The sequence below is a fragment of the Aspergillus neoniger genome (assembly GCF_003184625.1).
Source record: "Aspergillus neoniger CBS 115656 unplaced genomic scaffold BO87scaffold_19, whole genome shotgun sequence".
In the NCBI taxonomy this organism is placed as follows: domain Eukaryota; kingdom Fungi; phylum Ascomycota; class Eurotiomycetes; order Eurotiales; family Aspergillaceae; genus Aspergillus; species Aspergillus neoniger.
Window position 1 is genome coordinate 44,228 of NW_020291147.1, and position 12,195 is coordinate 56,422.

Below are 12,195 nucleotides of genomic sequence, written 5' to 3' on the forward strand. Positions count from 1 at the left end.
GATATGAGGCTGAAAGTTGATTGAAAGGTTTAAGCAATTCTAATGGCTGGCTAAATGTTCCCATGGTGTCCTTGACAGCCCTGTGGGTAAAACCTTCTCAGTGATCTGGTGGTGGTGGCGCGCGATGAGGTCGAGGATGCCCTGGCACTAGTCTATATCTAGGGACATCATGTGATATCGGGTGGCCCATTTCGGCAACCCCAGAATTGTGCCGGCAATAATCAGCAGGGATGTGGCGGTATCGCAAACTCACGCATCAGGATGCTGAGTGGTGATTGTACTGAGTATTATCTTTCTTTTTCTGGTTCTTTTTCTTTTTCTTTTCCTTTTTCTTTTTCTTTTTTTTTTTTTCCTTTTTTTTTTTTACCCCCTTGGGTTACCAGACTAAGTAACGGTTAGTGCCGGTAGGTGTCAATACTTGGATTTAGTCAAGTATTGGTTTTGGTAGTTATTTTAGTTAGTAGTAGTAGTGTAGTAGTACTTTGGGGGGGGAAGGCCGTTTGGTAGGCTCTCATCCCCTCTCAAGGAAATCGCTCTGATGAAATTCGGGTGACTGTGACTTGGGAATCCGCCAGCCAGCCAGTCAAGTAGTAAGTCAGCCAGTAACCCGCCAGTCGTTTTCCTTCCCAGGCTTTCCCCCATCCCTCCATCCTTTCCATCGAATCGAACCCATCCATCCATCCACCTAACCTCTCTCTCTCACTCTCTCGCTCTCTCGGTCTCTCTCGCTCTATCTCCCTCCCTCCCTCTCCCTCATCCTCCCTCCTCGGAGTGACCACAATATCGCTCTCCTCCATAGCGGACTATTCTACTTCCCTTCCGGCCTTTCCAATTTTGCTCATCCTTTCCCTCCCATCTCCCTCGCGCACACTCTCATTTATTGCCTGACGATTTCTCTTGTCCGGCAGACCAGCCAGACACAGTCCCTCTCTCTCTTCTCACCCATCTTCGTTCCCTCCATCGCCCTTTTTTATCCTCCCCTCTACCCCTCTTTTCCAACTTGATCCCCCAGGCCAGGCGACATCTTCGCTAAGTAGTTAGGTTACCGCGGGTTTGAGCAAACCGACACCTCCCAGGGCTTGCCTACGTCATAGGCTGAACACCCCCGGAGACGGACCATTTCCACCCTTCAACACAAATCGTCGATCTGCTGGGTCAATAGCAGAACCTGCTCCAGTGCTTCTAGGAAAAAGGTCAGATCAGTCGAACCTTCCTCACAATCCCGTTCCTCTCCTCCTCTTCTCTCCTCCACCTCTTGACCTTCTTCCTCCTGTTCCTCCTGCTTCTCTTTTTCCCTGCACTCCCGCTATACACCGCTTTAGTCACCACCCTTTCCTCCAAACAACCTTTTTCCCTACCTAAATCCGTTTTCCCTTTTACACATTTCTTTCCCTTCCTCTTCTCGTGCCTTTCCCTTTTTATATCCACTACCCCCCCCTCTCCACAAAGTAGTTCATCTCTCAAGGCCGTTTAATATCACCTGGTCCTTTTTTTTTTCTGCCTCCCTCCTCTCTTCGGGTCTTAATTTTCTTTTTCATTTCCTTTTTTTTCCGTGTTCAAAAATACAGCCCCCCTTTGGCCATTCTTTGATTTTTTATTTTTATTTTCTTATTTTTTCGTTACACCCCAGCCAAACTACCCCCCCTTTTTTTGTTACTTCTTGTCAACTGTATTTTTTTTTTTTTTCGTTACCCATTTTTCTTTTTCACCCTTCTTCCTTATCATACTTGCACACACTTACACTCCAACAATCACTTTTTTTCCTCTCACCTCTTTCCTCTCCCTCCCCTTTTCTACCGCGTTTGTCGTCTCCCCCTGCTCTCATCGATTACGAATATTTACCCTGATAGCGGACCAGTTTGTCCGAGAGATGAGTGCTCCGGTTGGCTCCTGCGGAGTTGGATTCACCCAGGAGAATTGATTGTCTGACCGGCGGTGGAGGGAGTATAGGATGGGGGAAGTTCGCAGCATGAGGACACCTCCGCTTCCATCGCCGGCCGAGGCCCCTTCGCCTGTCGCCGCATCCCATTCCCTCCGTCGAACCTCCTCCCAATCAACTGGCTTTCTTCCTGTTCACAGCACTGGATTTGCAATCGATGGAGACACGATCACGGAGAATAACACGTGGAATGCTAACGCTTACTCTTCTATTCCGATTGAGCAGACTACGGACGCATGTCATACCTCAACGCCTGCGAAGAAAGACAGTTCCGAAGCGGGGAAGTACCCAGAGGACCAGGGACGAAGCCTGCAAACCCTTAAAGAGCTCCGGAGGCAGATGGAAGAGTTACTCGTCTACCAACAGATGCAACAATCACAGAACCAGAGTTCTTCGGCTAATCGCGAAGCCCCTCCATCGCAACCCGATCCTGTCACCTCAAACTCCCCTGGATCGACAAGGAAAAGACCCCTCAATGTATCCTTCCCCAAAGTCGCCTCGTCCACAGGAGCGATGCCATCAGCTTCCTTCTCCGATTCTACCGGGTCTGGTGGCACCATCCGGGCCATGGATTCCACCCCTGACAACATCACCGGCCAAACGCCGTCCTATCCGTTTCCAAGAATGCAGACGCAACCTTCGACTCGGCCGACACAGAGCTCCACGCTCAACCATAGCCCTTTCAAGTTGACACTGCCGGCCGAGAAACTGAAGTCGCAGACGATGCCATCGCAACTTTCAGAAGAGCAGCAGCTGACAGGGGCAGATACACCGCACTTGCAGAGCTTTTTCCTACCAGCGCTACCTAAGAACGTGATCGAGGATCCGAATTACCCTAGTCCAAACCTCTATGACCTCACTTTGCAACTAAACGCGGATCCTGGCCTAGACGCTTGGTGGGCGAATGTGGTACATATTCTGCAAGCACACTATGGTGCCGAGAGGGTGTCGCTTGCCGTACCTGGCGATGCGACTGACCTGGAAAATGTTCCATGGGGCCAAAAGGCGGTTTTTGATCAGAACATCGAGACGGAGTCGCAGGTACGGCATCTGCACGATGAGACGAGCACACCCCGCGATAGGACCCCGAAAGAGAACGAATACCCGGAGCGAAAGAAGGAACTGTTTCTTAGGGAAGCGCTTGCCAATGGAACAAGCGCTTCGAAATCTCCAAAGCGACCCTCGCTTCTGTCGCGACACTCCTTCGCCGGGTTTGGCAAGGAAAGGAAGAACCCCAATGTTCAGGACTCAGACATTCCGCGCCTACAACCGAAGTCTTCACTCCGACCAGAGCTCAAACGCACTTCTACCCTCGCCGAGAACCCCGCCGTTCCGGAAACCGAGCCGTCATCAGGGCAACCCCAATATACTCAAGACAACCCTCGACAAGCCGTCTTCCCGATCCCGAGACCATTGGAAGTTGAAGCAGATCCGCTTATCAAGCGGACAGGTGTCGTCAAGCTTTTTGGCCGCACCGACCCTGTTGTTCTGACCCGTGAATACTCCCAAGGCTTGACGAACGATCAGACGCCCTGTGAGACTCCCGAGGACAGGATCCAAGTCACGCCGACCGCCGAGCCTTCCACTACTCAGGCACCGTACGCGACTCGCGCTAGATCGACTTCGAATCCCGCCGCGTCAGGCTTGCAAGCACATCGTACGCCGTCAATGGAATTCTTCGACGAGTACGAGCAAATACCCCCCTCGCCGTGGTCGCAGTCTCCAGCTCCTTCGCCTGCGCCGCGTGCTCATGCGGAGCAAAACCCTTTCTTCGTCAGCCACGCTGTCGACGAGGAAGCATTTGCGAAGCATCCCCCGCCTCATGACTATTCCAACCTCAAGCCCTTGGAAGCCATCGGTGTCGACTTGGCCAAGTCCGTGGTCCACATCCCACTTTTGCACGCCGGCCGCTCTAAACAAACATCACCGTCTACATTACGATTTCCCGTTGCAGTGATTTCCATCCTCTCCTCAATAATGCCTTATCCCTCCAACCTGAGGAAGTCCTTGGCTTACCTCATGCCCCATCTGACGACTTCTTTCTGCTTGGCTCAACAATACAGTCAGCTCGAGCGCCAAGTCACTTCTCGACTTGAGGTTCCGCGCTACGGGCACCTCCTTGGTCTTGGTGGAACATTCTCGGATGAAAGTAGCGAGTTAGAGCTCGTCGCTGGCCTCAGTGGTCATGTAAACTACACGATAGCGGATGATGGATCGCTTTCAGCCCGCGCCAGTCTTTCTAGTCCCGAAGAAAGATCAAACTCGGCCAAATTTAGCCCTGCAGTATCTGGACTTGGTACCCCAGGATTTGAACTGAGCAATATCGGGGCTGGGACAACTCTGAATCTCTCCGAATCACCCGGTGTGGCCGCAAGAATTAGCAATGATGGCGTGGACAGCTATTTCAATGTTCAGCAGTCGAAGCAATTCCAGCAGCGTATCAGGCTGGCGAAGGTCAAACAGAACGTTGCAACATCAACTCCCACTTCCCCCGGCAAGTTCCTTGGGAAGCCCTCGGAGGAGGATGTTGCCTCGCAGGACCAAAGCCCGGTCATAATCTCACCGTCACAAGAAGTCAAGGCGCCCCCGGTCATATCGCCGACGCAAACTTCCCGGCACCCATCAACAAACTCATTTTACGCTCAATTACAACGCGAGCTACCACGTCCGTTCACCGATACTGTGGCCCAGCTCATGCTGAACTCAGTCCCCCTTCATCTGTTTCTTGCAAAGCCTCAAAGTGGCGAGGTTATCTGGACAAATTCGAAATTCGATGCCTACAGGCGGAGTCAACCCCAGGAACAGAAGCTGAGGGATCCCTGGCAGAATATCCACAGTAGCGAGCGGGAACACGTTTCTCAGGAATGGGCAAATGCTTTACGTACAGGCTCTCAATTTACCGAACGTGTTCGCGTCAAGCGTTTCAACGACGAGTCGGCTTACCGCTGGTTCATCTTCCGGGCAAATCCGTTGCTGTCTTCCACGGGAGAGGTGCTATATTGGATCGGATCATTCCTTGACATCCATGAACAGCATATTGCGGAGCTGAAAGCAGCACAGGAAAGAGAGAAATTTGCCACTGATGCCAAGTACCGAGCCTTCTCCAATTCTATCCCGCAGATCGTCTTCGAAGCGACAGAATACCGGGGCCTTATCTTCGTGAATGAGCAATGGCATTTGTACACCGGACAGAAGCTTGAAGATGCGCTTAACTTTGGCTTCGCAAAGCATGTTCATCACGATGATCTCGAGAAGTGTGGCTTACTTTCCCTTTACCTCCATGATTCACAGAAAACTGGGGCCGCCATTGACGCAGGTGAAGCACCCACGGAGACGACGAGCGCCAAGTCCTCTCAAGAGAAGCATCTGGGTCAGGGCGTCACACCCGCACTGGAAGAGCTTGTCAAACGGGGAGTTGCCTCTGTACAGAGAGATGAGAATGGTCGTGTTTTCTACTCGACAGAACTACGGCTACGCTCGAAAGGTGGCGATTTCCGATGGCACCTTGTTCGCCTGGTCTGTGTCGAGACAAGCAGTTTTGGCAGCGGCGAAGCGTCCTGGTACGGAACCTGCACGGATATCAATGACCGCAAGAATCTAGAGCGGGAACTGAATAAAGCCATGCAACAACTCAACAACCAGATGGAGTCCAAGACGAAGTTCTTTAGCAACATGTCGCATGAAATCCGGACTCCGCTGAACGGCATCCTTGGCACCATTCCATTTGTTCTTGATACTCAGTTGGACACAGATCAGAGGAGAATGCTTGATACCATACAGAATAGCTCGACCAACCTACGCGAATTAGTCGACAACATTCTCGATGTTTCAAGAGTGGAAGCGGGTAAAATGTCTCTAGTCAACTCGTGGTTCCATGTACGATCTGTGATTGAAGATGTAATCGACACTGTTTCGTCCAGGGCCATCGACAAGGGTCTCGAGATCAACTACTTAATGGATGTGGATGTCCCGCCGATGGTCATCGGAGACAGATTCCGGATCCGACAGGTGCTCATCAACCTTGTCGGTAATGCAGTCAAATTCACTGCGCAAGGAGAGATTCACATCTGCTGCTCCATTTACCATGATGCTTCAGCTCAAATTAAGAAGACCGAACTCTTACTGAACTTTGACGTCGTGGATACGGGCAAAGGCTTCAGCGCAAGGGATGCAGAACGGCTGATGCAACGATTCAGTCAGCTTGGGCAAAATGGATCACAGCAACATGCGGGTAGTGGTTTGGGGCTGTTCTTATCCAAACAGCTTGTTGAGATGCATGGCGGAAGATTGACCCCTAGCAGCAAGGAGGGCCAAGGCGCAAAATTCTCCTTCCATGTCAAAGTCGATGCTCCCCCACCACCGACTCCCGAAGAGTCCCGAACCCTTCGACAAGCACAGGGTGCATCTGAAATGCTCGGAGCGCAACCCAAGCTTAACCCCTTGCACAAGCTACTTTTCACGAAAGATCCGCTCAATAATAAGGCGCCAGATCAAGCCGAACTGTCTTCTGCTCTCGAGTCAACCCTCTCGAAAACGTCAGCCAACGCAGAACCCCCCCTTCGTCTGGCAACGTCCAATTTCTCCGAACGGTCGTCGCTTTCCTCTGCCCTTCCGACTCCTGATCTTAGCACGGTAGACCCTCTAACTAAGATTGATGCTCCCGCTGCGTCCGGAACGGAATCTGCGACTCCAAGTGGCGACGGCTCACGTCCAGCGACCGAGCCGGTATCCCAGGTGCAGGAATCCCCCTCTTCGACTCAGCCACCTGCTTCGGCTGCTGGAAATGACGCGAAGCAATTACCAAGCGCGTTCTCCATTCTTATTCTGTGCCCCTTGGACAACACTCGCAAAGCCATCAAACAACACATCGAACAGGTCGTCCCTCTTGAGGTTCCGTTCTCCATTACCTCAACTCCGGATATCGAAGACTGGCGGGACCACGTAAGTGACGAGTCTGGCTCGAAGCTCACTCACTTGGTTCTCAACCTGCCTAGTGTGGACGATGTATCAGACGTGATTCAATATGTCTCAGAGTGTGATCCTGCGACCGCCCCAACCCTTGTCATCATTTCCGACCTCTACCAGAAACGCCAAGTCAACGCCCGAATCAAAGAGCTGGCCGCCACCGGAAGGCGTGTATACACAGTACCGAAGCCAGTCAAGCCCTCTGCCTTCTCTGCCATCTTCGATCCCGACAACCGACGCGATCTGAGCAAGGATAGAAACCAAGATATGGCAAGGGAGATCAACAACAACTTCAAGACTATGTCTAAGATGGTTAAGGAGGTTATCGGCAACAAAGGCTATAGGATATTATTGGTAGAGGACGACGAGACGAATCGCATGGTGCGTCCTTACCCCTTACCATTCACCACATTACGTTTCCCTTTCTGATACTAAGTCATTTTAGGTGATGTTGAAATACCTCGATAAGATCAAAGTTATGGCGGAGACAGCTACGAATGGCCAAGAGTGTACAGAAATGGTCTTCTCGAAGGAACCAGGATACTACTCGCTCATCATAGTAAGTGCAGGATTCCCCAACTGCTCGCAGTAGGTATTGTCGCTCACCCCTTGTGCAGTGTGATATCCAGATGCCCATCAAGAATGGGTATGATACGTGTCGTGATATCCGCGGATGGGAGCTGAAGAATCATTATCCCCAAATCCCGATCATGGCGCTCTCAGCCAACGCAATGACGGATCAAATCGAGGATGCCGCACGAGCTGGCTTCAACGACTATGTCACCAAGCCTATCAAGCACAATGAGTTGGGCAAGATGATGATGGGTCTGCTTGATCCCAATCGACCTTTGCTTCTCCTTCGCGACCGCCTCAGGGCCGATAGTGAGGACCACCACCGTGATTAATACTAATGTAGTCCGCCTGCCTTTTTTGTGGATACTCTCAACTGCCAACAGGGCGTTATTTGGGTTCTTTTACGTGATAGCCATACCTCCGCGCTCATTGCAGGGGTAACACGTCTCTGCGGCCCTCCCGGTCATGATGTATCTTTTACAAAGTCTTGTTTTTCTCGATCTTGGGATGAGGTCTTCATATCTTCCCTTTTATATTTTCATTTTCTTCTCTTGGATTGGCTAGAGCCATCGGATGGAAAGGCGCCTCTGGATGATTTTTCAAGTTTTTGCTTTCGCTTTCAGTCTCCCTCTTTCTCGGTTGTGGAACACCCACTATGCATCTGCATTCGGCATTCAAAGTTTGATTGATTGATACCTTTCAGCATTACGGGGCCGGGATCTCAGGGTTCTTGTTGTTGTTCTTGTGGACTCTTCGACCTCGTTTTATATGGCGTCAGTTCTCGGATTTGTTGAGCAGTTCTCAGTCGTCTTTCTTCCTGTGAAGCCATGCCTCCCTCACGCGGCTTTCCCCGATACCAGCTTTATGAGCACGACATTTAACTTTCTGGAATTGTATTTGCAGATAACAGAGCGTTGTTGTTTTCTCTTACATCAATTTCTCTTCTCCATTTCCCTCCCAATGGCCGCCCCGCCCGTGCTTTTGTCCTCTTCAGGGTATCCTTTATCCTCACACCCCTCTCCCACCCTCTCTTCTCCCAATTACCTTAACCCACGTACCCTATCATTCCCGAGTAGATTATATTCATCATCATTACTATATATATCCCCACCAGTTATTGAGTGAGTGAAAGATATACCCTAGCCAGGCTAATCCATAATATCAGTCCCTTTTATTACCTCGTTTCCCTTGATTCAATGCATTACGGGAAACGATCTCGCCAGTCCGGCTCCTCATAGGAAAATAAAATCAGTAAGTTAGTTACTACGGTAGGTGTTACATACTTTCATTCTTTCATTTCCCTTTTCGTCCAATTGTTCCTGTCCAATTGTTTCTGTGATTACTACTTACATACATACTGGAGTTTGACTTGGGGAAAAATGCTGTGTGTGTTTGCATAAGTAGTCATACTATTTACTCATTTTATAATAGTACTATCGATATTATATATATATGTATTTATATACTTCTGAATCGTATTCATCTTATACCTTCCATACTTTTTTGAAATGGATTCGTAAGTGGGTAGCGAGGTAGGTAGTAGGTAAAATTGGTAGTAAAACCCATGGAGGTAACTAGTTGGCTGGATGCTAGTTAGCCGTGCTGCTGCCGACCGGAGAAGATGTTCTAGATGTTGGGTTGGTGAAGAAGTAGTACCGAATGGCCAATGTCTACGAATTCGGTCGCAGAGGGAGGAGTGACTAGGAGGGACATACTAGGTAGGTTACTAATTGCTCGGATTTGAATATTTCTGGGGGAAATGTTCTGTAACATACATAGGCTCTATAAATTGTGGTGACTTAAGCTTGCCTATTACGGTTGTCATGTGCTATAGACTGCATTCACCTTTATCTGTGTTTTCTAATCTGAAGCTTCTATGAAAATGTGCTTAGTGTCGACTACTAACCTACCCTTTTACGTGTTAGGAGACTCCAAGCATCTATTCCTACCAACTTGAGATCATGGGTTCGCTCCAGACTCATGATGGCCTCCTATTAAAGGCGTTAAAGGTGCCCTTCTACTTCCTTGCCTCCCTTGTGTAACCTTCGTTGAGGTTCAGATGACGGATGATGGCTGGCTGCTCGCCCTGAAGTTAGTAGTAGGAACGGAGGTCACGGAGACAGTGGTTGTTTGGTCTTCAGATGTCTCGGATACGTGCCGAATAGAGAGACTCGGGAGTATCTTTGACTCCATTTCCTTGCTTGACTTGAAGGCGTAATGCTGATCTACTGAGCGTGAATGGTTGTGGTCGCCCTGTAGTATCCAATCTTGCCTTCTTTTTCGGGCCTGATTTATGATCCGACGGCCATTCACATCGAGACTGAAACACTTGCGTTGGGCGGAAACCATCCGTTTAGCCACCTTAGTGGCCACCTGCGGCTGATACGCGTCCTGTGAGTCAGTCACCTAGACAGGCATATGCAGAGGACACAGGGAAAGAAAATGGGAGTCATGAGGGAGAATGGAGTGTGCAAGGCAGAGAAAGATACAAAAGTGATGCTGAATGATGCAGAGGCATTAGACGTTGCACAGTGGTATAACGAAGGCGAAAACCAGCCCATCACAAGGAGTCACGCTGCTCCAAAGAATCTTGGCATGGTGAGCGCTGGTTGAAAATTGTATATGAACCTCACTTAGGTTGCCGTCGTGGCTGGGATTCGGCGACTAAGGAATCTGGCGTCCCAGTAAAGTCAGGAATGAGCCGCGATGATCGCAAGGCCGATTAGCTGGGTCGACTGGATATTGCAATCCCGGGTCCCCAGACTTGGAGAATTAGTGCATGCATGTCGTTGGCTGGAATCGGACAGCCTGTTTGGTAGCACCCCGCTCGCGATGTTCTGGAAAAGCCAAAGAGAGGATGACAGAAGGCCCAATGACTAGCGGATCCGGATGAACTTCTACTCCAGACGTATGGAGTAGTCAGCGTCATGATGGCCGAATGGAATAAAAAAGAACCAACTGAAGGGGAGCACTGATGTGGCGGTGAGGGACGATGCGAGCAAACGGACCATAGGCGAATGAAGGGCCTCACAACCCCACAGCCGCTGCATTCCTTTCGTTTCCCCCCATCCGCAATGCACCCGCCGTCGTTGGGTCGATGTCAACGGAGGATCTTAATACCCTCCACTCCGGAGACATTCTTTCATCCATCAGAGGCCTAACACGGACCTCATCTGCATCGGTTGTTGGGCGCTGTGGGCGCTGCGGGGACAATCGTCTCACGATCCAAGCGGCCTTGACCCGGTCTGCATCCAAGCCATCCTAGTCTTAACCCAATGGAGCCCATGCAGCGAAGACAAATGTTGAGCAGCCGGTTGCATAAGCTCAAGGTGTCAGGTCTGACGGCGTAGGCTGATTTGAGCCGGCAATCGCATGGTATGGAGGGCGTCTTATCATTCATCCCAAAGTAGCTCGTTCTCAGCGAAAGAGAATCAGAAGCCGAAAACGAAAATTGAATTGCGACGCATTCAGGCCAGAAAACCTGGGGATTGAAAGCTTGTGTGAGACTCTCCAGTCTCGCGTTGGGCCCCTGTGTTACCCGTTAATCCGGTCGGGCTGATGGCCAAGTGAAAAAGGCCTTCCTCATGAGTGTAATCGACCCGCGGATCTCCTGGATTTGGTTGTGCTTAGGCATTCTTGGGTATATTGGGAGAAAAGGCAGACGGCACAGTCAATATTGTAAGGCGACAACCTCCAGATAGCGTGAGGCAGCAAAGGTAGTAGAGCAATGATGGTGCCCACATGGGACGATCGAGAAACTGACTCTCACTGGATGTGACGGCCTGTCAGCGGATGTCACCGTGAACTCGGCGTAGATCCTGAGTGGTGTATTCCCAATGAAGTCAGCAACCCAGCCAGACATGGAAAGGGGTTGATTGTATCCATCCCGTTGACCTGTCAGCGTAGAATTTTGTCCCGTATTGACCTTATCCCAAATTTCAATTTGGCGCCCCTCTCGCCGCCTCGACCTGACCTTCCCTGTACCTTGCCCTTATAGTCAGCTTTGGGATCGGGCTCCAAGGCCGTGACTGTCCTCCCACGTAACAGGCTGTGTAATTTTCTCATGGGGTAAGCCATCATAGTTGAGGGTTCTGGGAAAGAGAGATTCGGATTCGCAAGGAATTCTTTGTTCCCTGCAACCCCGTCGAGGTGCTATCGTCCAGATCCACTCGGCCCCATCTGCCGTCGAGCTGCCCACGTAGGCGGCGTTTAGAGCGCTTGTCCCATTGAGGCCCCAGGTGTGTAATCTCGCTCATTGACTGAAGATATTTCTATGATTGAAGAAACATCACACATAGCCGCTGATAAGCGAAAGGGGGAAGCACTTGCAGGTACCGGAATCTCGGATGGCCTTGCGTTCTTTCGCACGTCATCAATCTGGCACCAGGAAGGAACCCTGTCGGTTACACGATTTCTTCTCCATTTCAGGGGTGTATTTCTGCCCTGCCGTGCCACTTGAGAGGTTCTAGGTTGCTGGGCCGAGATAGCTAGCATGCGGCAAGGCCACCGTCGGTTTTTTGCCCACCTTCTGGCCCTCTTTCGTTCATTTCTTTTTCCTCTCTATTTTTTTCTGCGTTCCTTCTCCCCCTCACAATTTAATTCCGGCATATGCAGAGGTGTCCAACGCCAACCCATGATCCTCGATTCTGCCCTTTCTTAAACATCGTAGATCCCGTGATTTTGTCAATTTCCATATCTCATACATCCCGTGTTGAAGT

General features: G+C 50.4%; 1 protein-coding gene across 1 annotated transcript; it reads left to right on the plus strand.

The window, feature by feature from the left end:
* Positions 1 to 1,951: 1,951 nt before the first annotated feature.
* pkhB (putative sensor histidine kinase/response regulator) lies at positions 1,952 to 7,809 on the plus strand (the record flags this gene model as incomplete). Its single annotated transcript, XM_025619506.1, has 3 exons — positions 1,952 to 7,285; positions 7,350 to 7,463; positions 7,522 to 7,809. The coding sequence occupies 3 exons, from the start codon at positions 1,952 to 1,954 to the stop codon at positions 7,807 to 7,809; spliced, it is 5,736 nt and encodes a 1,911-aa protein (XP_025478906.1).
* Between the last annotated feature and the right edge of the window lie 4,386 nt (positions 7,810 to 12,195).